At 41.4% G+C, this 21,353-nt stretch overlaps 2 protein-coding genes across 5 annotated transcripts; one reads left to right on the plus strand and one right to left on the minus strand.

The window, feature by feature from the left end:
* Positions 1–81: 81 nt before the first annotated feature.
* On the plus strand, positions 82–7,484 carry dnaaf3l (dynein axonemal assembly factor 3 like). Of its 2 annotated transcripts, none has more exons than XM_020454562.2 (12): positions 82–135; positions 565–647; positions 1,153–1,259; positions 1,745–1,838; positions 2,043–2,197; positions 2,412–2,600; positions 3,027–3,149; positions 3,356–3,478; positions 5,724–5,886; positions 6,083–6,197; positions 6,447–6,521; positions 6,836–7,484. In XM_020454562.2, the coding sequence occupies exons 2-12, from the start codon at positions 566–568 to the stop codon at positions 6,972–6,974; spliced, it is 1,365 nt and encodes a 454-aa protein (XP_020310151.1). In that variant the 5' UTR covers positions 82–135; position 565; the 3' UTR covers positions 6,975–7,484. The 2 variants fall into 2 exon arrangements, with proteins under 2 accessions (XP_020310151.1, XP_020310152.1); XM_020454563.2 differs by lacking the exon at positions 82–135 and adding an exon at positions 152–273 and having other exon boundaries at positions 6,836–7,244.
* On the minus strand, positions 7,319–20,887 carry LOC109866026 (troponin T, slow skeletal muscle). 3 transcript variants are annotated; one of them, XM_031799889.1, is made up of 12 exons: positions 20,815–20,887; positions 15,189–15,221; positions 15,053–15,066; positions 12,499–12,523; positions 11,985–12,057; positions 11,635–11,751; positions 11,263–11,340; positions 10,997–11,110; positions 10,602–10,711; positions 9,834–9,924; positions 9,649–9,689; positions 7,454–7,565 (listed from the first exon to the last, which is right to left on the minus strand). In XM_031799889.1, exons 2-12 carry the CDS (start codon positions 15,212–15,214, stop codon positions 7,502–7,504), a joined length of 753 nt encoding a protein of 250 aa, XP_031655749.1. In that variant the 5' UTR covers positions 15,215–15,221; positions 20,815–20,887; the 3' UTR covers positions 7,454–7,501. The 3 variants fall into 3 exon arrangements, with proteins under 3 accessions (XP_020310153.2, XP_031655749.1, XP_031655748.1); XM_020454564.2 differs by lacking the exons at positions 15,053–15,066; positions 15,189–15,221; positions 20,815–20,887 and adding an exon at positions 14,938–15,042 and having other exon boundaries at positions 7,319–7,547; XM_031799888.1 differs by lacking the exons at positions 15,053–15,066; positions 15,189–15,221; positions 20,815–20,887 and adding an exon at positions 14,938–15,042.
* Between the last annotated feature and the right edge of the window lie 466 nt (positions 20,888–21,353).

Here is a 21,353-nt window from a genome sequence, read left to right on the forward strand (position 1 = left end):
CTCTCCACTATGGAAAATGCTGCAGTTAAACAAGAGGGACATAGACGGCGCTACTCTTCGTTATTTGAAAATGGTTGCTTAGCAACACATAAACTAGACCGAAAGGTTTGGCTTGAAAGTGGCCTGACAAGAGAGGTGAGTTTATCCAAATGTCACGACACTAGCTAATTTAAGAAGCATCGAAGTCAAAATAACTGTATTTGACTTGTGTTTCCTTTCCACCATTCATCATGATGAAAATGATTTATCTTCGCTCAAGAGTTTGTATGCATGGTAACAACATTGCCAGTCAAGTCATTCTGACATCTTGAGAAAGTTACTGTAACGTTAGCTAGCTAAGTTAGCTAGTAAGCTATCTAACTAACTAATTGCTATAATTGTCTTGTTAACAGCATGCTAATATTTATTTGGAATAAGCTTCGTTGAAACTTGATCAACTAAATTACTGCAACCTACCAGAGGAAGCGTTTTCATGTTTATATATTGATGCGCGACAAGGAAATTATACATTACAATTTACCCAGTGGAAATAAAACATTTAACGTTACAACATGTCGTCTTCAGAATGAGCACTGGACGCACTATGGAGGGCGCGGGCTGTGTGACCTGGTGGGGATTCAGTCCTGCGCTTGACCTCCTGCGCAGAGGTGAGGATGACTTGCCTTGAACTTGTTCTTACCTACGTTCTTTAAAAAAAATAGAAATACCACAATATAGCTAATACATATAGAAAAATACTTGCAGGAGATGTCATGTCAACGACATTATCAGATAACATGAAGTATTATCGTTAGTGCTACATCTTCAAAAGCTTATCTTCTTATTTGGCAAAGTGAGATGTTATGTTGTAGTTTTGTTTTAACCAGTGCAAAATGAATCCCTTACCCAAAACAATTAGGCACACACTGGTTGAATCAACATTGTTTCTGGGTCATTTCAATGAAATTACGTTGAACCAATGTGGAACAGATGTTGAATTGGTAGTGACTGTGAGTGAGCTTGGGTAAGAGATGCCATGGTGTCTTGCCAGCTGTTTGCAACAATAATAAGCCACAATATTGCTGCATTTGAATCCCAATGTAAATCAATCCCCTTGTCATATTAATGGTGAAGTCTCTCTCTCTCTCTCTCTCTCATCTCTCTCTTGCTCAGGCTCAGAGAGGCAGGAGGGTGAGGTAAATGTTTTACTGGTGGGCAGTGGCGACCCAAGGCACATACTCAAGACCATTGCTGGCCTGAGGGACACAGATACCCTTCATGTGAGTTACACCATGTGTAACCATAATGTCTGACTGTCCCTGTTAGTAACACAATAACATCATAATGTCGCTGCGCTATGTTAATGTAAGCTGTTTTAGTAAGCTGTTTTTTCTCTGTGTTGGTTGGAGCATGATAATGACTAGGCTGGGTCATCTAGGGTATTTGTATGTCTATGTGTAGTTGCCTGTCAGCACTCGTTTGTATAGCTTCACGTTTCGTTTAGTTATTTTGTTAGTTTGTTCAGTGTTCATTCTTTAAATAAATAAGAATGTACGCATACCACGCTGCGCCTTGGTCCTATCCTTATAATGAACGTGATATAATGGCATGTGCCTCTTGAGTGCCCAAACCAAGGGATTTCAGTCTTTCATGTCTTCAGTGGTTGGACTGAATTTGCTTCGCCAATATTAAGTCTATGGTTATCTTTTTCGTACTCTGGTAAAAAATACCAAATAAACTATCACCTGTCTCTGTTTCCTGGCAGATATGGGTGATAGAGAATAGCATGGACGTGGTGGCTCGACAACTGCTGCTCCTCTTTCTGGCTCTGACACCCCAGGAGAGCATGGGACTTCACGGTTAGTCCTTATAGCGATAATCCATAGACTATCCATAGAAACTGCAATAGAAAAATCTAAGTAGCCTTATATCCACTAATGGGATGCAAAAACAACATTCTTTTCTGATGCATGTTGCAATACATTCGGACCTTGTAGTATGTTAAGTAGGCTTTAAATCCTATTGTACTTTGTGTGCTTATTATACTGTGTCTGTATTCCCAGAAAAGACTGAGGTTTTCCTGGAGTTGTTTGGTAACAGTGAGGTCCGCAGTCAGACAGAGGAGACACTGAGACATGTGGCGACAGAACTGTCTCTCTCAGTCACTGAGACACTAGAAACACCCACAAATCCCTGCCTGGACACCACTCATCTCAGAGTGAGAAACTGTCCGTCTTTCTGCTTACCTGTCTGTCAGAGTTTATATTTCAATTCTTGGAAAAATCTACCATCACAATAAATTTGGGGACAGAGTGAATATGAGGAATCTTATGTTGATAAATGACCGCTGAGCTTGTAAACCAGTGTTTCCAATGCTTCAATTATCCATCATCCATAAATCCCATTTCACTTTTACCTTTAAACTTTAACAGTTCAAGGAGCGCGACGATTTGGACAGGATATTCAAACAATGGATCCACCCTCCCCCCTCTGCACGTTCTGCCCATGTATCAATAGCCAAGGCCTGGGACGGCCGGGTCCGGCAGCACCTGGGCACCCGCTATGACTCCAGGGCGGGCTGCTTCGACTGGGACCTCACCATGAAGCTACACCAGAAAGGGGTATGTATGTGTTAGCCTGCAGGTCCCATATGTAACGGATGTGAAACGCTAGCTTAGTTAGCGGTGGTGCACGCTAAATAGTGTTTCAATCGGTGACGTCACTTGCTCTGAGACCTTGAAGTAGTAGTTCCCCTTGCTCTGCAAGGGCCGCGGCTTTTGTGGAGCGATGGGTAACGATGCTTCGTGGTTGACTGTTGTTGATGTGTGCAGAGTTCGCGCCCGGGCAAGGGGACAGTCTAAAGATATACTGTTACATATACATGGCCTGACAAAGATAGTGAAGTTGGCACATTTTGGGACATGCCTAGGTATGTGGCATAGTGCAGCACAATCATGTGGATGCTTTTGACACCACACTGATTGTCGGTGAATCAGACTATTGAAGTCCTCATGTTCTTTCCCTTTCCCGCTCTCTCCTCACATCAGTGTGGCGTCATCAACAAACAGCACTACAAACTGTGGAGGGAGCGGGGCGTGGCCTTTGAGATGAGGGAGGGCATCTATCAAATGGCCAACGAGAGCTTACTCTCTACGAGAGTATTCAGTCATGTAAGTTATTGTTTCTTTGGTAAAACTATAATTTTGACGATTTTGTCAATGCCAATGTTGGGGTAAAGAATGGTGGTGTATCATTACCCTCTCCTTCCTTGTGTGTGTGTGTGTGTGTGTGTGTGTGTGTGTGTGTGTGTGTGTGTGTGTGTGTGTGTGTGTGTGTGTGTGTGTGTGTGTGTGTGTGTGTGTGTGTGTGCGTGCAGAGGGGTGACAAAATGGCACTGAGGGGATACTGGGGAGACATTGTGTCCAGTCCTTACCTCTCCTTTGGCATCGAGACAGATGACGAGGAACTGCTGCAGAAACAGAATGGGCAACACGTCAAGGTAATAACATGCAATAACATTGTCTAAACATTGCAATTCTTTATATTAACTTGTAATAATATTGTGTTTATTGTTAAAGGGAAGATATTGAGGAGATAATGCCTGAGGTATATTCATAAATAATTCAGCTTTATGTCTTTATCCTGTTATCCTGTATGTATGTACAGTACCAGTCAAAAGTTTGAACACACCTACTCATTCCAGGCTTTTTCTTTATTTTTTACTATTGTCTACATTGTAGAATAATAGTGAAGACATCAAAACTATGAAATAACACATTTGGAATTATGTAATAACCAAAAAAGTGTTAAACAAATCAAAATATATTTGAGATTTGAGATTCTTCAAAGTAGCCGCCCTTTGCCTTGATGACAGCTTTGCACACTCTTGGCATTCTCTCAACCAGCTTCATGAGGTAGTTACCTGGAATGCATTTCAATTAACAGGTGTGCCTTGTTAAAAGTTCATTTGTGGAATTTATTTTCTTCTTAATGTCTTTGAGCCAATCAGTTGACAGACACATCTCAACATCAACTGTTCAGAGGAGACTGCGTGAATCAGGCCTTCATGGTCAAATTGCTGCAATGAAACCACTACTAAAGGACACCAATAAGAAGAAGAGACTTGCTTGGGCCAAGAAACATGAGCAATGGACATTAGACCGGTGGAAATCTGTTCTTTAGTCTGATGAGTCCAAATTGGAGATTTTTGGTTCCAACTGCCGAGTCTTTGTGAGACACAGAGTAGGTGAACGGATGATCTCCCCATGTTTGTTTCCCACCGTGAAGCATGGAGGAGGTGTGATGGTTTTGGGGGTGCTTTGATGGTGACACTGTCTGTGATTAATTTGGAATTCAAGGCACACTTAACCAGCATACGCCATCCCATCTGGTTTGCGCTTTTTGGGACTATCAATTGTTTTTCAACAGGACAATGACCCAACACACCTCCAGGCTGTGTAAGGGCTATTTGACCAAGAAAGAGATTGATGGAGCGCTGCATCAGATGACCTGGCCTCCAATTAAGATGTGTTGGGATTAGTTGGACCACAGAGTGAAGGAAAAGCAGCCAATAAGTGCTTAGCATATGTGGGAACTCCTTCAAGACTGTTGGAAAAGCATTCCTCATGAAGCTGGTTGAGAGAATGCCAAGAGTGTGCAAAGCTCTCATCAAGGCAAAGGGTGGCTACTTTGAAGAATCTCAAATATAAAATATATTTTGATTTGTTTAACACTTTTTAGGTTAGTACATGATTCTATATGTGTTATTTCATAGTTTTGATGTCTTCACTATTATTCTACAATGTAGAAAATGGTAAAAAATAAAGAAAAAGCCTTGAATGAGTAGGTGTGTCCAAACTTTTGACAGGTGCTGTATGTTTTTTTTTATTCATAAAGTACCTTTCAGATAGAAAACTCATGACAAGCTTGATAGAAACAGAACATTGTCAGCAAACTTTCTTCGATGTTGACAATTTCGGGAAATAAATTTGCCGACAAATGGCAGTGGAAACGCTTTTTGACGCAATTGTTGATAAACGTCATGCCGAAGTAAACTGCAGTCACTTGATGCTATGTTGTGTGGTCCTGCCACTAGGACTTGGAAAAGCATGCAAAGAAGTCTACAAATGAAATACGTTATAATGACCTTCACAGGGTGGTGATTAAATATCGAGTGTCCTAATTTGTTTACTGGTGACATGATTATCAGTGCTTGGCTGCCAATTGAGAATTATCCCACTGGGCACAGATGTCATTTCAACGTGTATTCCGCATTTGTTCAACGTAATTTCGTTGAACTGACGTGGAAACAATGTTGATTCAAACAGTGTGTGCCCAGTGGGATTGTTCTCTTAGCCGTAATCTCCTCATGCACTGTATCTGCGAGCCGTTGGCTAGAATGCATGTGCTCTCCAGACCAGAGTGGGATAATTTGCTGTTTATCGCAATACTTTTTGTGGTAAAACCATTGATAGACTTAAACATGGGATGGGATGGGTAAATTAAAAGTTGTGTGGCAAATTTTTGTTAAATGTGCACGACAACATTACACACCGTTTTGTATTCGCAAAAAGACAGTTTGATGGAAAGCTTTACCGGTAAAATGTGCATATCTATCGAATATTAGAATATTTGGCTTGAAAATCTTTCGACAAATGAACGGAATCCTAGCTAGAGATATGATTTAAAATGTATCCATTTATTTCCCCCTCCTTCTCATGCAACCTTCTCTCCATCGCTGACAGACAGCCCAGGATATCTCGTATGTGAACGTGCAGGCGCTGTTCAAGTCTTTGTCCTGTAGAGGGGGCACTCCCCCTACTCAGGCATGCAGTGAGGATGGGAAAGCGCTTGTAGCACTGGAGCCAGTGTCACAACCAGAGGCTCATCACAAATCACAAATCAATGGTAAAACTCCCAATGCTGAACATGCTGCACTAAGCTAAAATATATAGCCTATAAAGTTGGTGTTGACTGCAAAGTATTATACCATATACCTGACAGTTAAATACTGTACAACCCACTATTACACTATGTATTTTATCCGATAAAATGAATTGTATTATGTATATTTATTAAATCTTATACAATAAAACAATTTCAGAACTCATGCACCTGAATGGGGTGACAGTGACTTTCCTGCCCCTGGACTCTCTCTCCAAACTGCCAGAGAAACAGAAATACTCCCACTTTTTCAACAGCATCTACTGTGCTGCCAGGTACGCCAGCAACGTTCCCTATTCATTTCAAACCATCGATTATCACACAAGCGTATTTATAAAAACCTATTACCGTTGTGAACTCCATGACCTGGAATGAGGAACAGTGTATTATGTGAAACTCAATCCCTTCTTGGGATCCTCACTCGAGCAGTGAGGGTTACTGTGGTTCCACGGTTCTGTTGCCAGTGAGTTTTATAGCCTGTATCTCTCTCTCTCTCTTCCTCATTCCTCTTCTTCACTGTGAAGTATGGTGCACCATTTGAGCCCGACACTGAGACAGATTGCTGCACCCAAAGCCGCCCTCGTGGTGGAGCTGGCCAAGTGAGTTTCTGTCATACTTGTGGCTGTTGCCATGGCAACAGGCTGGACATCTAGACAAGACAGATTTACTTATTGTATTTCCCTCATTGTGCAATGCTCATTATATTTTACTGTGTTTGCAAATCAGTTTGTATTCATTCACCCACACAATAATTGTTTAATTGCATATCATACTTTTAATTGCAATTAACATAAGAATATACACTTAAATTGTCAACGGGTGATTTGCTGCTATTGACAGGTCACAATTTTTCCTATCAATTATTCCTGTGTTTGAGGCTGTTCAGTGACCGTGTCCTCTCCATATGTCTCAGGTACCTCTTGGATCTTACCAAGGAGCAGGAGGTGGGGTTTGCTGAGAAAGTCGGGGACGTCGCCAAAGAGGCGGGGTTTGAGTCCTCACAGGAGGAGAAGAGGGATGTTTATGCCACGTTCGCGCTACAGGAGGAGTGAATGTGTTCTATTCCAGCAGACACTCTACGCTTTACTCCTCTGACACTTTAACCCGTTTGATTAGGTCGGTCTTCAGTACTGCAAGAGGGGCAGAGCCATATACGGAAAATATGTACAGACGAGACAATTCTGTTCATAGCTGATTGAAAACAAAAGTAGCATTTTGTGAGATTTCAATCACATTTTAGGCCTGTTGGTCCGTCTGTTTTGATCTTAATTCTGTTAATTGCCTATTAAATGAGAGCATGTCTGCTTCACGAATGATTCCAAGGACCTGTAGGTGAGTTGTAGCCATTTGTAGCCTACCCAATTCCCTCTAGTGTTACAGAAGTAAAGATAACTTGTTTTGTTAAATATATACATGTTTTAATGAGTACAGTGATACATAGAATCTGTTTCAGTTAATGTCACACAGTAAATCGTGTCACCTCAGTGGGTTCAAGAGAAAAATGTTGAGACATTGTTTTTGTAAAGCGTTCCTGAAACAGAATATGTGGTCTTCTTTCTTCACTGCTTCCACTGTGTGCTCACTTCCAGCGACCTCCAACCTTTCCCTTACCATGGACCTTTTTACTGCAGAGATAGAGGGAGCTTGGGTGTGAAAAAAGCAGAGGGTTTTCTAATGATCAATTAGCCTTTTAAAATGATCAACTTGGATTAGCTAACACAACGTGCCATTGGAACACAGGATTGATGGGGGCTGATAATGGGCCTCTGTACACCTATGTAGATATTCCATAAAAAAATCTGCCATTTCCAGCTACAATAGTCATTTACAAAATTAACAATGTCTACACTATTTCTGATCAATTTGATGTTATTTTAAATGGACAAAAGAATGTGCTTTTCTTTCAAAATAAGGACATTTCTTTGTGACCCCAAACTTTTGAACGGTAGTACACACACACTACCAGTCAAAAGTTTGGACACCTACTCATTCAAGCGTTTCTTTTTTTGCACTATTTTCTACATTATAGAATAGTGAAGACATCAAAACTATATAATAACATATGGAATCATGTAGTAACCAAAAAAAAGTGTTAATAAACAATTCAAAATATATTTTAGATTCATCAAAGCAGCCACCCTTTTCCTTGATGACAGCTTTGCACCCTCTTGACATCATCTTAAGCAGTTTCACCTGGAATGTTTTTCCAACAGTCTTGAAGGAGTTCCCACATATGCTGAGCACTTATTGGCTGCTTTTCCTTCACTCTGCGGTCCAACTTATCCCAAACCATCTCAATTGGGTTGAGGTCGGGTGATTGTGGAGGCCAGGTCATCGGATGCAGCACTATCACTCCTTCTTGGTCAAATAGCCCTTACACAGCCTGAAGGTGTGTTGGGTCATTGTCCTGTTAAAAAACAAATGATAGTTCCACTATGCGCCAACCGCAAACCAGATGGGATGGCGTATCGCTGCAGAATGCTGTGGTCACCACGCTGGTTAAGTGTGCCTTGAATTCTAAATAACATCACTGACAGTGTCACCAGCAAAGCACCATCACACCTCGATGCTTCACGGTGGGAACCACACATGAGGAGATCCGTTCACCTACTCTGCATCTTACAAAGACACGGCGTTTGGAACCAAAAATCTCAAATTTGGACTCAGACCAAAGGACAGATTTCCACCGGTATAATGTCCATTGCTCGTGTTTCTTGGCCCAGGCATGTCTCTTATCGGTGTCCTTTAGTAGTGGTTTCTTTTCAGCAATTCCACCATGAAGGCCTAATGCACGCAGTTTCCTCTGAACAGTTGATGTTGAGATGTGTCTGTTACTTGAATTCTGAAGCATTTACTTGAGCTGCAATTTCTGAGGCTGGTGACTCTAATGAACTTATCCTCTGCAGCAGAGGTAACTCTGGGTCTTCCTTTCCTGTAGCGATCCTCATGAGAGCTAGTTTCATCATAGCTCTTGATGGTTTTTGCGACTGCACTTGAAGAAACCTTCCAAGTTCTTGAAATGTTCCGCATTGACTGACCTTCATGTCTTAAAGTAATGATGGACTGTCGTTTCTCTTTGCTTATTTGAGCTGTTCTTGCCATAATATGGACTTGGTCTTTTACCAAATAGGGCCAACTTCTATACACCACCCCTACCTTGTCAAAACACAACTGATTGACTCAAAAGCATTAAGGAAAGAAATTCCACAAGGCACACCTGCTAATTGAATTGCATTCCAGATGACTACCTCATGGAGCTGGTTGAGAGAATGCCAAGAGTGTGCAAAGCTGTCATCAAGGCAAAGGGTGGCTACTTTGAATAATCTCAAAAAACATACTTGTTTAACACTTTTTTAGTCACTACATGATTCGATATGTGTTATTTCATAGTTTTGATGTCTTCACTATTTATTCGACAATGTAGAAAATGGTCAAAATAAAGAAACCCTTGAATGAGTAGATGTGCCCAAACTTTACTGGTACTGCATTATATATCCTTACATAACCTACATTTCCTGTCCTCTAACCCTATTCTGCTTTCAGGTATTAGAGGACACATTCAAAGTTTGAGGAGTTGGCACAGCATGCAAATTGTCATATAACCTGCAAAGAACGCTAAAATATTTTGTTTTCTTATTGGCAGCTGATTTTAATGTATGTTCTATAATCATTCAGTGCGATAATCATTCAGTGCTAAGGCAGACAGAATTGGAGAAATACACTTACAATTTCTGGGCATGAGAAATTCTATTCAGAAGAATGTTTATCTGCAAAAATAATATAAAAGGCATTTCAACACACATACCAAATATTTTAAGGGCTAAACCAGACTAAAGAAGACATTCCAGGGTGGAAAACTACACTGAAACGTTAACGTAAATAACTGTGGTGTACAATCGCAGTCTCCTCACCTCGTATTTCTGTCGTCTCGTCTTTTCAGTCAGGTCAAATTTGTCTGACTCAAGCAGGTAAATCCACTCCCACATCTCTTTAGCTCTCTCCCTGAGAAGACACAGAGCATTAGGAGTCAGAGAAAGAGGACTTGTACTCTCAATCGCTGCTCACTCAGGAGAACAAGGACTTTGCTAATGCAAGTGAAGTTCATTGAAGCCTACTATTCCAATGCTGGAGATGAGAAGCAGGTACGGGGAGTCAACATTTAATATAGCACAGACAGCACCGGGTACCATAACGACATACAAACATTAATCCTGAAGCAGGGAACAGAGCTTGGGAACAGACATATAGGGGAGGTAATGACACGGGTGATTGAGTCCAGGTGTGTCCAATAATTGCTGATGCGCGTGACGGTGGAAGGCAGGTGTGCGTAATGATGGTGGCAGGAGTGCATAATGCTGGGGAGCCTGGCGCCTTTGAGTGCCAGGGAGGGGGAGCGGGAGCAGGCATGACAGAAGGCTCTGGCTCCGATTTTAAGTATCCCCTTTCACTGCTTCAACAACAGATAATAAATTCTAATCTCTAAGAGGGCATGAATTCCCTTTTCATACTATCATTCTAACCCGAACTGTACTGGGCTAACTCAGTTCTTTTCTTTTCAAATGGTATTTTAATCTTAAACAGCACGGTCCAGGACCTATGGCAGATGCGTAACCAGGCCAGCGCAGTCCAGCTCGGCTCAGCTTGGCTCGGCTCAGTAGTCCGAAAAGGATATCACTGACCTCAGGCCGTCCTCTCTCAGGTTGTCAATAGCGAGGGGTTTGCGCCTCTCCGCCAGTGTCTTCTTCTTGATCTCCCTCCCTGTTTGTCTCTTCCCTCTCCTCTGCTCTGCCTGGGGGGGGGGGGGGGGGGGGGGGGGCATCATCACCCACAACTCGATCAGTGAATAAACCAGCACTACGAGGGTTAATTCAGTTAACACATATTTCACACACATTTTCCCTCTTACACATACACACACACACACACACACACACACACACACACACACACACGCACAAACTAAAGCACCTTCAGTATACTGTAAACGCTTACAACCAACAAAGTGTAAGCATTGGTAAAGATTATGCTTAACAGCTATTCCACTTTGTCTCTGCAATATCATTAGCATTCTGACCTTTGCCAAGAAACCCCCAAAGTGAGCCCCCATGTTAGAGAGCACTTTCTTCTTCTTGGCTTCGTCATCCGCCCTTTTCTTGGCTTCCTCGTCCTCTTTCCTCTGCCGCTCTTCCTGAGTAACAAAAGTCTAATATTTTTACAATAGTTTTATCATATCGACACGTATTCAATTGATTTCTGTGACTAATTGTTTTTGACTGCCAATACACATTTACAACAGGTGCCTCGATAGTGCTAGCTTAAGCAGTTGCTCTGATTGCATACCGCAATTCTCGTCTGCCTGTCCCGTTCCTTTTCTGCTCGCACGCGCTGCTGCTCCGCTCTCTCTGATCTGCGGTTGTCCTGGAACAGAAACCGAGTGCAGACTCGCCTCGTAATAGCCATTAATTCCTTCATTTATACATACCACTACACTAATCACATATCAGCCTTTCCCTAAACACATACACATACATTATTCTCGGACATAGACTTGTCCATGGAGAATCAATGTATATACTGTATACACTAGAGAGGGAGAGAGAGAGAGAGAGAGATGCCTGCAACAAGCACATTAAATGAAACATTAAACAAAACATACAGGATAGAGCAGAGAGAGCGAGTGAGAGAGAGAGAGCGATGGGATGATTGACCTACAATCCTGTCCTTGAGTCCCATGAGCTCTTCCTCTTCTTTCTTTCTCTGGTCAAAATGGACGTCGATCAGGGTCTGCAGCTCCAGAAGATCCTTCTCCATTCTTTTCCTGTGGATGTCCTGTCACAAACCAGAGTTAATGAATACAAGTATTAAATCAATTAAATGGTCTATATACACATAAGGGACCATTTTCCACAACACAGGTTAAGTTAACTCCCGGATTAATAAGCATTTTCATTGGAGACTATGGAGAATGCTTTTTAGATCAGGACTATGATTAATCTGGGTCTGGGAAACTGTCCGTAAGTGTGATCAGAAAAGTAAAACAAAAACACAGAGATAAAACTCACATTTAGGCTCACGTCAAAGTCCACCCTATCCCCCTCAGGATTTTTGGGGGCAGCGTGCTGGGAGACCATGGGCCTGTAAAACCAGATGACATAAATGAGTTACATCAGGATTAAACACACTGGCCACCTAAATGTCAAACTACTAAATATACTTAAATTGCTACTAAAGTATTTGCCTTTGATAAACTGTGCATGTTGTACTTTGCACTGTAAAGATACATTCAATTCAATTTGTTCTATTTAATTATATGCTTTGTATTCAGATACAATATGAAATCAAACTTCAATAGACGGTTTTACCAGATACAAATTAGGCCTAGTCCTGTACTAAAAGGTGCTTTCAATGAAGATTCTCCATTGAGAATATTTTTGTTGTCCAGCACTAGGCCTAATCTGTCTGGGAAACCGGCCCCAAGTGTTCTGTGTCATGACAGAGCAAATCCTCAAAAGAAAAAGAAACACGACTTAATTCCCAAATTTCGCAGCAACTGTTGACTTGTGAAGACAGACATACTTGTATTTAGGACGCTCCTCTTCTTCTTAATACATGGAGTGGAAGAAATGACAGAGAAAATCAATATCAAACCGAAACACAACTAATAGTTTGCGATGGTCGATTTCAACTTCCTTGTAGGTAATTGGGTTGAGTGGGACTGGGGATATCATCCTTCAAATTCGTTTTTTCAAATGAGAAATACATGACAAACAGATATTACACACCAACAATGAACATGTTTACAATGGTGAACAAACTATTACAAAATAGGTAGTAGGGGAGAAAGGGAAAGTCAGACAGCATTAGAAGATACTTGAAGTCAGGCAGGTATGTTTGTGCACAACTGTGGCGTGTAGTCATGGGTGCCAAGGGAAGCGTAGCTTCCCCCAAAAAATTGACCAAGATAAAAAACCCATACAAAATAACTTATCTTTCGTCTCAATGTGTTTCATAAATGTTCTTCAATTCACAAGAGGCTGTTTCGCACCGGTGAAAGCATACGAGCGAACATAACAGCGCCCCTCTGTTTCAGTATGTGTAGCCCATCTATCTGATGCTCTCTGGTCAAAAATAGTATGACATTGTTGCTGCCCGTAGCATTGAATGCAAGGGAATCCAGCGAGCAAAAAAGTATCAAATAATAGCTAATCAGCCAATGAGTTAAACTGAGTGAGCTCAGCTGTGAATGGTCCTGGCGCACCAAAAAAAAGGAGTCAAAGGAAACCAGTTTGAAGCCAAACATCATTGACAGAAAAAAACTAGAATTGTTGCATCTTGTTGTGTCTATGTCCTCCGGTGGCTAGCGAGCTCAAATCGTCCCTTTCTTAAATTAGCCATGGATGGAGATAAGGATTTGAGCTTGTGGTTTTACTTTATTCTCCATACTGGCCAATGATTATAATGGCGATTCTGATCCAACCATAAATTCATACATTGTGCCCCTGGCCTTAGAGGATGGCAGATCAACATGTATCTAGATGGATGTAGTAGACTAATGATAACTAGCTGGCCTGGCGCATCGTTGCTCATGAAATGAAGTTAGGCTAGCGAGCAAGCATTTTAGCCAGATAGCCTAGCACAACAAAAACTAAAAGCCTGTACTGTATGACAGAGTCATAGCCTGTTTAGAGAACATGAAAGAGGAGGATGCATTGGTGTTTCTCTACAAGTAGGGTGAGTCAGCATGATTTTCTACTTCCAATCACACACACACACCACAGACACACACACACACAGAAATCAATAACATGGACAGCCACATCATATTTAGCTTACATTGATTGTAGTAAATCGTTTTTTGGTATCTTTTAGTTGTCATTGTATTAGACTAAACAGCATACGTGATTAGATGATGTTGAAATGTTGAAGTTGAAAGGGCACTGGAATAGTGCCTGTTTTCTTTGCAATTTTTAAAATATATTTTTTCATTTAACCTTTAACTAGGCAAGTCAGTTAAGAACAAATTCTTATTTACAATGACGGCCTACACCGGGCAAACCCAGGCGACGCTGCCCTATGGGACTCCCAATCACGGCCGGTTGTGACACAGACTGGACTTGCGGTAACTCTCCGTGGTTCTAAATCCATTTTCTTTTAATAGTCTGAAAATGTCATAAACATTCACTTTCTTGACCATGTTGTAGGTCATGTAACTGTTTGTTACATGCAATATACTTTGTGGACTTCACCGGACAGATTTTGCTCTCCGGTTTTGTGATGAAACAAAAGGCGTGTCTTCTTATTGTCTCAGCCTTAGGCCAATATATCATGGTGGAAAGGCATATGAACTAACAGGTTAAAGAGCAAACAGCACAATGATCACAACACATACAGCAGGTTGTAATATTGATCCCCCCCCCCCCCCTGGCTTCCCCGAGGATTTTACCCACGCACCACTACTGGTGTACAATACCTGACACTCTCTGTACTCTAAATGCTCTGGCTCTGTTCACCAGGATCAACACCAGGCCCAGGGAGAGAGGGAGAGACGGGGGAGAGTAAGAAACAGGGGGCAGCCATGAACGAATCCAGGGGACACAAAAATAACTTATGTGGGGGAATGTTCATGAAACTCTACCATTGAGTTCATTACTCACTAACCCTCCACGATCGATGGGTGGTATTATTTGCTGTCCCTGAATATGAGGTTGACAGACAGAGCAAAATACTATGTCTCTGAGTTTCCAGATAGTGGATTCAACATGGTGGTAAAGTGTATGAGCAGGCCCTTTGTTTTAACATATTCAACCAATAAGAGAATGACACTCTTGGTGAGGAACATGTTCACCCCTCCCATGGGCAGGGCCAGCAGCAAGAAGCAGAGTCACAATCATATGTCCCTTCTAGAGAGATTGGTTGAGGGCATTCACTGTCATGTTTCAGGGGGTCTAAATGGAGTAATAATATTGGAAGGATGTGTAATATCAAGGATCATGTTGACATAAAGTCGTGACTCACCTCCTTCCTCCTCGTCCTCTGTGGAGCGAGTAGGTGAGAAGAAAATAACAGATAAGAGAGGAATAGGTGACATTGAGACAACGAAAACAAGACAAGTGACAGAAAATGCCCTTACCCTCCCGCTGATCCCTTAAAAAAAAGAGAAAAGATGCATTATCAGTTTTAAAAACATATGCACAACAGAGTATTAAAATGTAGTTATAGAATATCACTAACAGTTCTTTGAATTAGAATAGTTGACGATTACTCACTCATTCTCTTCCTCTACATCAGACATAGTTACTCTGGAGAGAGAGAGAGAGAGAGAGAGAGAGAGAGAGAGAGAGAGAGAGAGAGAGAGAGAGAGAGAGAGAGAAGAGAGAGAGAGAGAGAGAGAGAAAGAGAGAGAGAGAGAGAGAGAGAGAGAGAGAGAGAGAGAGAGAAAGAGAGAGAGAGAGAGAGAGAGAGAGAGAGAGAGAGAGAGAGAGAGAGAGAGAGAGAGAGAGAGAGAGAAAGAGCGAGATGCGAGCCACCGACACATGAAACAAAACGTACAAGCCTCAGATGACCATTAGGAGAAACTAAAGCATTTAACTAAGCAAAGGGTCACGACCTCACTGTAAAGTGACTGAATTAACTGTTTTAGCAGTGGGTGAAATGAGTAGCCAGGTAAACGTGGGAAGATGTTTTTTATTGCGAAGGTCGAGATGAGGGAAAGACCACTGTAAATAATGGAATAGAAGGGGACAGAGAGGGTGAGGTTGTGGCGGTATCAAGTTGCCCGGGATAAGAGGGGCATCAGCCGCTGAATTTCCACTCAGTTGATTTAATTTACAAGAGTGACGGCAAGATGGAGAGATTTGGATGGGCCCCATGCCACGATTTACACTAGCCAAGTCAATTATGATAATTTTATCGCCTTACACCGGGCTAGATTGTGGAGATAGCTTAAACACATAAAGTCACAATGTAAACAAGACCTGTATTGCTATGATACAGTCAGGTCCAAAATTATTTACACCCTCGATAAAGATGAGCAAAAAAGACTGTATAAAATGAATTCTACAAATACTGAGCTATAGATAGATAGATAGATAGATAGATAGATAGATAGATAGATAGATAGATAGATAGATAGATAGATAGATAGATAGATAGATAGATAGATAGATAGATAGATAGATAGATAGATAGATAGATAGATAGATAGATAGATAGATAGATAGATAGATAGATAGATAGATAGATAGACAACCTCAGAGCTGAGGTTGAAAAGCTTTAACACATACATTCTTTCAACAACAGGTTATGATCAATAATATCAAAGGCTGCACTGAAATCTAACAGTACAGCTCCCACAATCTTCTTATTGTTAATTTCTTTCAACCAATCATCAGTAATTTGTGTGAGTGCAGTACATGTTGAGTGCCCTTCTTTATAAGCATGCTGAAAGTATGTTGTTCATTTGCTTACAGAGAAATAGCATTGCATTTGGTCGAACACAATTTTTTCCAACAGTTTGCTAAGAGCTGGCAGCACGCTTATAGGTCTGCTGTTAGAACCAGTAAAGGCCGCTTTACCACTCTTGGGTAGCGGAATTGCTTTGGCTTCCCTCCAGGCCTGAGGACAAAGACTTTCCTCTAGGCTCAGATTAAAGATATGACAGAGAGGAGTGGCTATAGAGTCAGCTACCATCCTCAGTAGTTGTCAATCTAAGTTGTCAATGCGAGGAGGTTTGTCATTAACAATAATTTGATCGACAACAATACTTTTGACACCTCTCCCTCTCACAGCTCAAACTTGCAATGGCTTTTCTTTCATTATTTGTTTGTTTTATGCATGAATACGGTGGCTCACTGTTCGTAGTTGGCATTTCCGGCCTAAGTTTGCCCACTTTGCCAATGAAGTAATCATTCAAATAATTGGCAACATCAAATGGTTTTGTGATGAATAAGCCATCTGATTCGTTGAAAGATGGAGTTGAATTTGTCTTTCTACGCATAATTTAATTTAAAGTACTCCAAAGTTTTTTTTTTACATCATTCTTTATATCATTGATCTTGGCATCATAATACAGTTTCTTCTTCTTTTTCTCAATTTGCAGTAGGTCAGCCAGTCAGATATGCAACCAGAATTATTAGCCATCTCTTTCAATCATACAGTTTTTCAATTCCTCATCAATCCATGGAGCCTTAACAGTTCTAACAGTCAGATTCTTTAGTGCAGTGTCTGGCTGCTCCTTATTAATCACATCAGACCAACAAATATTTTTAACACCATCCACATAATAGTCACAGCAAAATATTTTGTATGATCTCTTGTATACTATTTTAGGCCCAGCGTTTGGAACTTTGGCTTTCCTGGATATAGCCACCACATTGTGATCACTGCCTCCAATGGGTAAGGATACAGCTTTAGAACAAAGTTCTTCAGTATTACTAAAAATGTGACCGATACATGTTGATGACCTTTTTCCTGTAGTGTTTGTAAACACCCTGGTAGGTTGATTAATACTTTGAACCAGATTACAGGTACTGGTTACAGTGAGAAGCTTCCTCTTGAGCGGACAGCTTGATGAAAACCAGTCAATATTCAGCTCCCCTAGAAAGTAGACCTCTCTGTTTACATCACATACTGTACACTATCAAGCATTTCACACATATTATTTAGATACTGACTGTTAGCACTTGGTGGACTATAGCAACACCCCAAAAGAAAAACCTTTAGACGTGCCAAGTGAACCTGCAACCACAACACTTCAATAACACTTGACACATTGGGAGGGATCTTATCCTCCATACAGAATCTTTCCAGATCCTTGAGATCATTCATCTGCACCTATAGACTGCCCTCTTCAATTCAAAGCACAGGATTTCAATGGGGTTAAAGTCCGGAGACTGAGATGGCAATTGCAAAATGTTAATTTTGTGGTCAATTAACCATTTACTGTGGCTTTCGAAAGTATTCCTCCCCCCTTGGCATTTTTTAAAACATTTTACACAACATGCCTACCACTTTGAAGATGCAAAATATGTTTTTTGGCAAAAAAAATTGAAAACTTGAGCGTGCCTAACTATTCTCTGGAAGACTAAAACAGGTTTCCCTAAATAATTTCCCTGTATTTAGTGCCATCCATCATTCCTTCAATTCTGACCAGTTTCCCAGTCTCTGCTGATGAAAAACTTCGGGGGATGAAACTTTGGGGATGGTATTCTCGGGGTGATGAGAGGTGTTGTGTTTGCGCCAGATAAAGCGTTTTCCTTGATGGCCAAACAGCTCAATTTTGTCTCATCTGACCAGAGTACCTTATTCCATGTGTTTGGGAAGTCTCCTGCATGCCTTTTGGTGAACACCAAACGTGTTTCCTTGTTTTATTCTTTAAGCAATGGCACTTTCTGGCCACTTCCATAAAGCCCAGCTCTGTGGAGTGTACGGCTTAAAGTGGTCCTATGGACAGATACTCCAATCTCCGCTGTGGAGCTTTGCAGCTCCTTCAGGGTTATCTTTGGTCTTTTTGTTGCCTCTCTGATTAATGTCTTCCTTGCCTGGTCCGTGAGTTTTGGTGGGCAGCCCTCTGTTGTCAGGTTTGTTGTGGTGCCATATTCTTTCCATTTTTTAATAATGCATTTAATTGTGCTCTGTGGGATGTTCAAAGTTTCTGATAATTTTTTATAACCCAACCCTGATCTGTACTTCTCCACAACTTTACCCTGACCTGTTTGGAGAGCTCCTTGGTCTTCATGCTGCCGCATGCTTTGTGGTGCCCCTTGCTTAGTGGTGTTGCAGACTCTGGGGCCTTTCAGAACAGCTGTATATATACTGAGATCATGTGACAGATCTGTATTGCACTGTATTTGTGGATTTTTATGTGTGCTTGAGGTTATTGTCTTGCTGGAAGATCCACAAGTTTCAGCCAGGTTTTTTGGGCTAAAATGGTGTCCTTGTACTGTGTAAAGCTCATGATGCGGTTAACCTTAAAGAGGGCCCCAGGACCATCAGTGACCCACCAACCATATTTTAGAGTATGTATGGGTTTCTTTTCTGCATATGCATTCTCATGTTGACACCAAACCCACCGCTGGTGTGCGTGGCCAAAGAGCTGCATTTTCATGTCATCCAATAAATGTAAACGCCTGAAGTTTGCTAAACGACATTGGCACTTAGATTGGAACCAGTGCTCTGGTCATATGACATGAAAATAGAGCTCTTTGGCCATCTCATAAAACAATTTAGAAAAAGCTCAGTGCTGTTATCCTCGCAAGTTAAGGTATTGAAAGTTATTGAAAAAAGGGGTGCCAATATATTTTTGAGAAACAAAACATGAATACTTGTTAAACAAAATCAATTTTTCTGAGAAATTGTATTAGTATAAAATAATATAATTTTGTAATTTTTTGGAGCATGCAATATAGCTCAGGTTTTGTATTATTAAGTTGTATACAGTCGTTTTCGCTAATTCTTTTCAAGGGTGCCAATAATTTAGGACCTGACTGTATATCACATTAATTTTCTCCCTTTTAAACATAATTTGGAAGCCAATTCATATCCCAGTTATTTGTTATGTCAATAGGTTTGAATGTAAAGTCTACTTTATATACTGTAGGAGATCCTGTATGTAGTCAGATTCAAAATTAGATTAATATTCATATAGGCCTAGCCTATACAGATTTAATGATTCATAAACATCCAGATCAATGCAGACCAGACAGCAGAACAATGAGACAATTTTTTTACACCATCCCCAGAATACCCACAGTCAACAAATGGAGAGCTGCCTAGACCAATTTCCTTTGAGAGCATTAACTTGGAAGATCAAGGAATCAAGCCGGTTGAGTCATTTCTATCCCTCTATAGTTGGCATTTAGCCCTGACCTCAATGGATCAGTATGTGTGACTGAACAAACATGGTGCTGGAACGAACGACAGACAGAGGATTGGGGAAGGATCACATCACATTGCTTCGTTATTTCAGTGTGTTAAGTCGGTTAAAGACACACAGACTGACAGACAGACAAACTGACAAATAGATGGAAAGACATTCAGACAGACAGAGCCAGGTGAATAATCACTTAGAGCAGGGATGGCCAACTGCAGTCCTCGGAGGTCGGACTGGTGTCACACTTTTTCCCCATCCCTAACAAGCACAGCTGATTAAACTAATTGCATTCTAATCTGAAGATCATGATTAGTTGATTATTGGAGTCAGGTGTGTTAGCTGGGGCTGGGGCAAAAGTGTGACACTAATCTGGCCCCCGAGGACTGGAATTGCCCATCCCTAATTTATAGAGCAACAGTGGTTTGAATGTCATTACAGTAAAACACCCGTGCCAGGTTTCATGCAAAGGCTTGTTGCAGTGCTGCACACTGCATTACTGGCAATGTGCCTTTGAAAGGCAATTTCCCTAACGTTCGATGGGATTGCATTAATGGCAAATGCTCCCGATGTCGGGCTCAAACATCGTTGCAACACGCCCATGAATGAATCCCGGCCTTTGTTTTAGGTGCACATACATGTAACAAACTGTTAAACATAGAAAACACATGAACACAAGTTCATATGCACATACAATGCTTCCAGTCTGGCAGATGCTAGAGGTTGAAGGAACATTCCGTAAATAGGCCTACAATATTTTGTTTAGCTCATCCAACTACTTCCATGCCAAGTAACTTCAGGAAAGACATAGCTCTCAACCACAAAAAACAATTGCCGGCATCAACACCACATATTAAATCACGACACCAGACAAATTTCTCAGACGTATACAGTTCTTGTGGGAATAACTTACTCTCAGGTACTTCTAGCGACAGAGTCGCTGTAGCTACAGTTGCTATGGCCTGACATCAAGCAACATTCAAACACAGCATGTTGAAAACAATGAAAACGGTGAGAAGTCTTACCAGCCCCAAGAATAAAGATGGAAAAGACAATGGTGCTTACTGGCGATGAGAGAAGAGCGGGAGAGCACAGAACTGACTGGGGCTTATATAGTGAATAGGGGGTCCAGGGGAGAGAGAGAGTGTGTGTGTGTGTGTGTGTGTGTGTGTGTGTGTGTGTGTGTGTGTGTGTGTGTGTGTGTGTGTGTGTGTGTGTGTGTGTGTGTGTGTGTGTGTGTGTGTGTGTGTGTGTGTGTGTGTGTGAGTGAGTGTGTGTGTGCCTGCTTGTGTGTGTGACAGAGGGGACTGGCTGGATTATTGGAGGATTTTGGGTGCAAACTGAGGTCTGATAGGCAGGATAATGAGTCACAGGGATCAACGCTCCCATCTGAAACAAGAGACAACGGGACAGGTGGAGGGATAGACAGACAGAGGGTACGACCACTTGCCTGGCTACCCATCCACATTGCTCCGGCCAACTGACGTTCTTCTCCACAATGATTCTGGATTTGCCTCCCTCCCCGAAGATATTTTTTATTTATTTTTATTTCACCTTTATTTAA

The sequence above is a fragment of the Oncorhynchus kisutch genome, linkage group LG20, assembly GCF_002021735.2.
Source record: "Oncorhynchus kisutch isolate 150728-3 linkage group LG20, Okis_V2, whole genome shotgun sequence".
NCBI lineage: Eukaryota > Metazoa > Chordata > Actinopteri > Salmoniformes > Salmonidae > Oncorhynchus > Oncorhynchus kisutch.

Coding starts and splice junctions, on each gene's coding strand:
- dnaaf3l (XM_020454562.2), top strand. CDS start 566: ATGAGCACTGGACGCACTATGGAGGGCGCGGGCTGTGTGACCTGGTGG. Junction 2,601..3,026: donor TGAAGCTACACCAGAAAGGG/GTATGTATGTGT, acceptor TCCTCACATCAG/TGTGGCGTCATCAACAAACA. Junction 5,887..6,082: donor TCACAAATCACAAATCAATG/GTAAAACTCCCA, acceptor AAACAATTTCAG/AACTCATGCACCTGAATGGG.
- LOC109866026 (XM_031799888.1), bottom strand. CDS start 15,010: ATGTCACCTATTCCTCTCTTATCTGTTATTTTCTTCTCACCTACTCGC. Junction 11,341..11,634: donor TGGGACTCAAGGACAGGATT/GTAGGTCAATCA, acceptor TTTCTGTTCCAG/GACAACCGCAGATCAGAGAG. Junction 11,111..11,262: donor ACAGGCAGACGAGAATTGCG/GTATGCAATCAG, acceptor TTTGTTACTCAG/GAAGAGCGGCAGAGGAAAGA.